The sequence below is a fragment of the Austrofundulus limnaeus genome, unplaced genomic scaffold, assembly GCF_001266775.1.
Source record: "Austrofundulus limnaeus strain Quisiro unplaced genomic scaffold, Austrofundulus_limnaeus-1.0 Scaffold746, whole genome shotgun sequence".
NCBI classification, from domain to species: Eukaryota; Metazoa; Chordata; class Actinopteri; order Cyprinodontiformes; family Rivulidae; genus Austrofundulus; species Austrofundulus limnaeus.
Genome location: NW_013953148.1, coordinates 13,758 through 14,748, shown reverse-complemented (window position 1 = coordinate 14,748; position 991 = coordinate 13,758). Strand labels below are relative to the sequence as shown.

At 39.0% G+C, this 991-nt stretch overlaps 1 protein-coding gene across 1 annotated transcript in view; it reads right to left on the bottom strand.

Annotated features, from left to right (window-relative positions):
* LOC106532298 (poly [ADP-ribose] polymerase 14) overlaps positions 1-991 on the bottom strand; it is a gene marked incomplete in the record, with an annotated part of 20,296 nt that overhangs the window by 5,741 nt on the left and 13,564 nt on the right. Inside the window, 2 exon segments of the mRNA XM_014028325.1 lie at positions 661-837; positions 926-985. Coding sequence (XP_013883779.1) covers positions 661-837; positions 926-985 — 237 coding nt within the window.

The window sequence follows — 991 nt, the reverse complement described above, 5'->3', positions numbered from 1 at the left end:
ATCTCATTCTCTGTGTCTCGCTTGCGCCCCCTCTGGTGGGGAAATTTTGTTCAGGTAGACCAACTTTTACAGAACACCAGTAGACGGCAGCCATTACAGCCGACCATGTGTTTGTTGTTGTCCCAGAAGCGGCCCTGTCGCACATTAATATCATTAGTTCGTTATCATTACTTAGCTGCAGGAATGTCTTTTTTTCTTTTTTTTTTCACATCATGTTACCTGCTTGGATCTGTTACTATCTGGCTCGGAGGCATGAAGGAGTGTCAGAGGTAATCTTGTTTCAACCGTTTTTTGCGACGTGGTCTCATTTCCAGACTCAGGCATTTTGTGAATGAAGCCAGTATTTCAGTTAAAATACATGAACAAAAATATTTTTCCAAGTATAGCACTAACCCCTAACTTTATGGATGATTTTATGGATTTTATTTTTCATATTATACTAGGATAAATATGGTATGTATATCCATTTATTTGATTGCAATGACAGGTTGGGTTTTCATTTGCTAATTTCTTTAATTTGGGCAGCTAATTGAATTTGCTCAGTTTATGCTTGTTATTATGATTGAATAGTATACATTTTTTTTAATGAAACTACCATTATTCATTGGAATTGGGGTCGTACGATGATTTATAAGCACACAAACATGATTAATTACAAACCAGTATTAATGGCTGGGAAGGCCACTGAGCTGAATCCTTTGCTGTCACACTGCAACAGTATCTTCTTGCAGTTCTTGCGAGTCAATTGAGGGTCGCCTTGAAAATCAGCATGAACTATTTCTCTACATCCAAGCAATCCGGGTCCTGTAGTGCACATCAATCCTGCGGGAATGCCCACTGAAAACAAAAAGTGAAAAACAGAGACATTAGCCCCAAACATCTTCAGAGTTTTTTGTAAATAGATACTTCTGGTCTTGATGTTTACCGTTGTCTAATTCTGCTTTGACAGAAGGCCCTGCTGCAGTCAGAATGGCTTGGGAGACACCTGTTG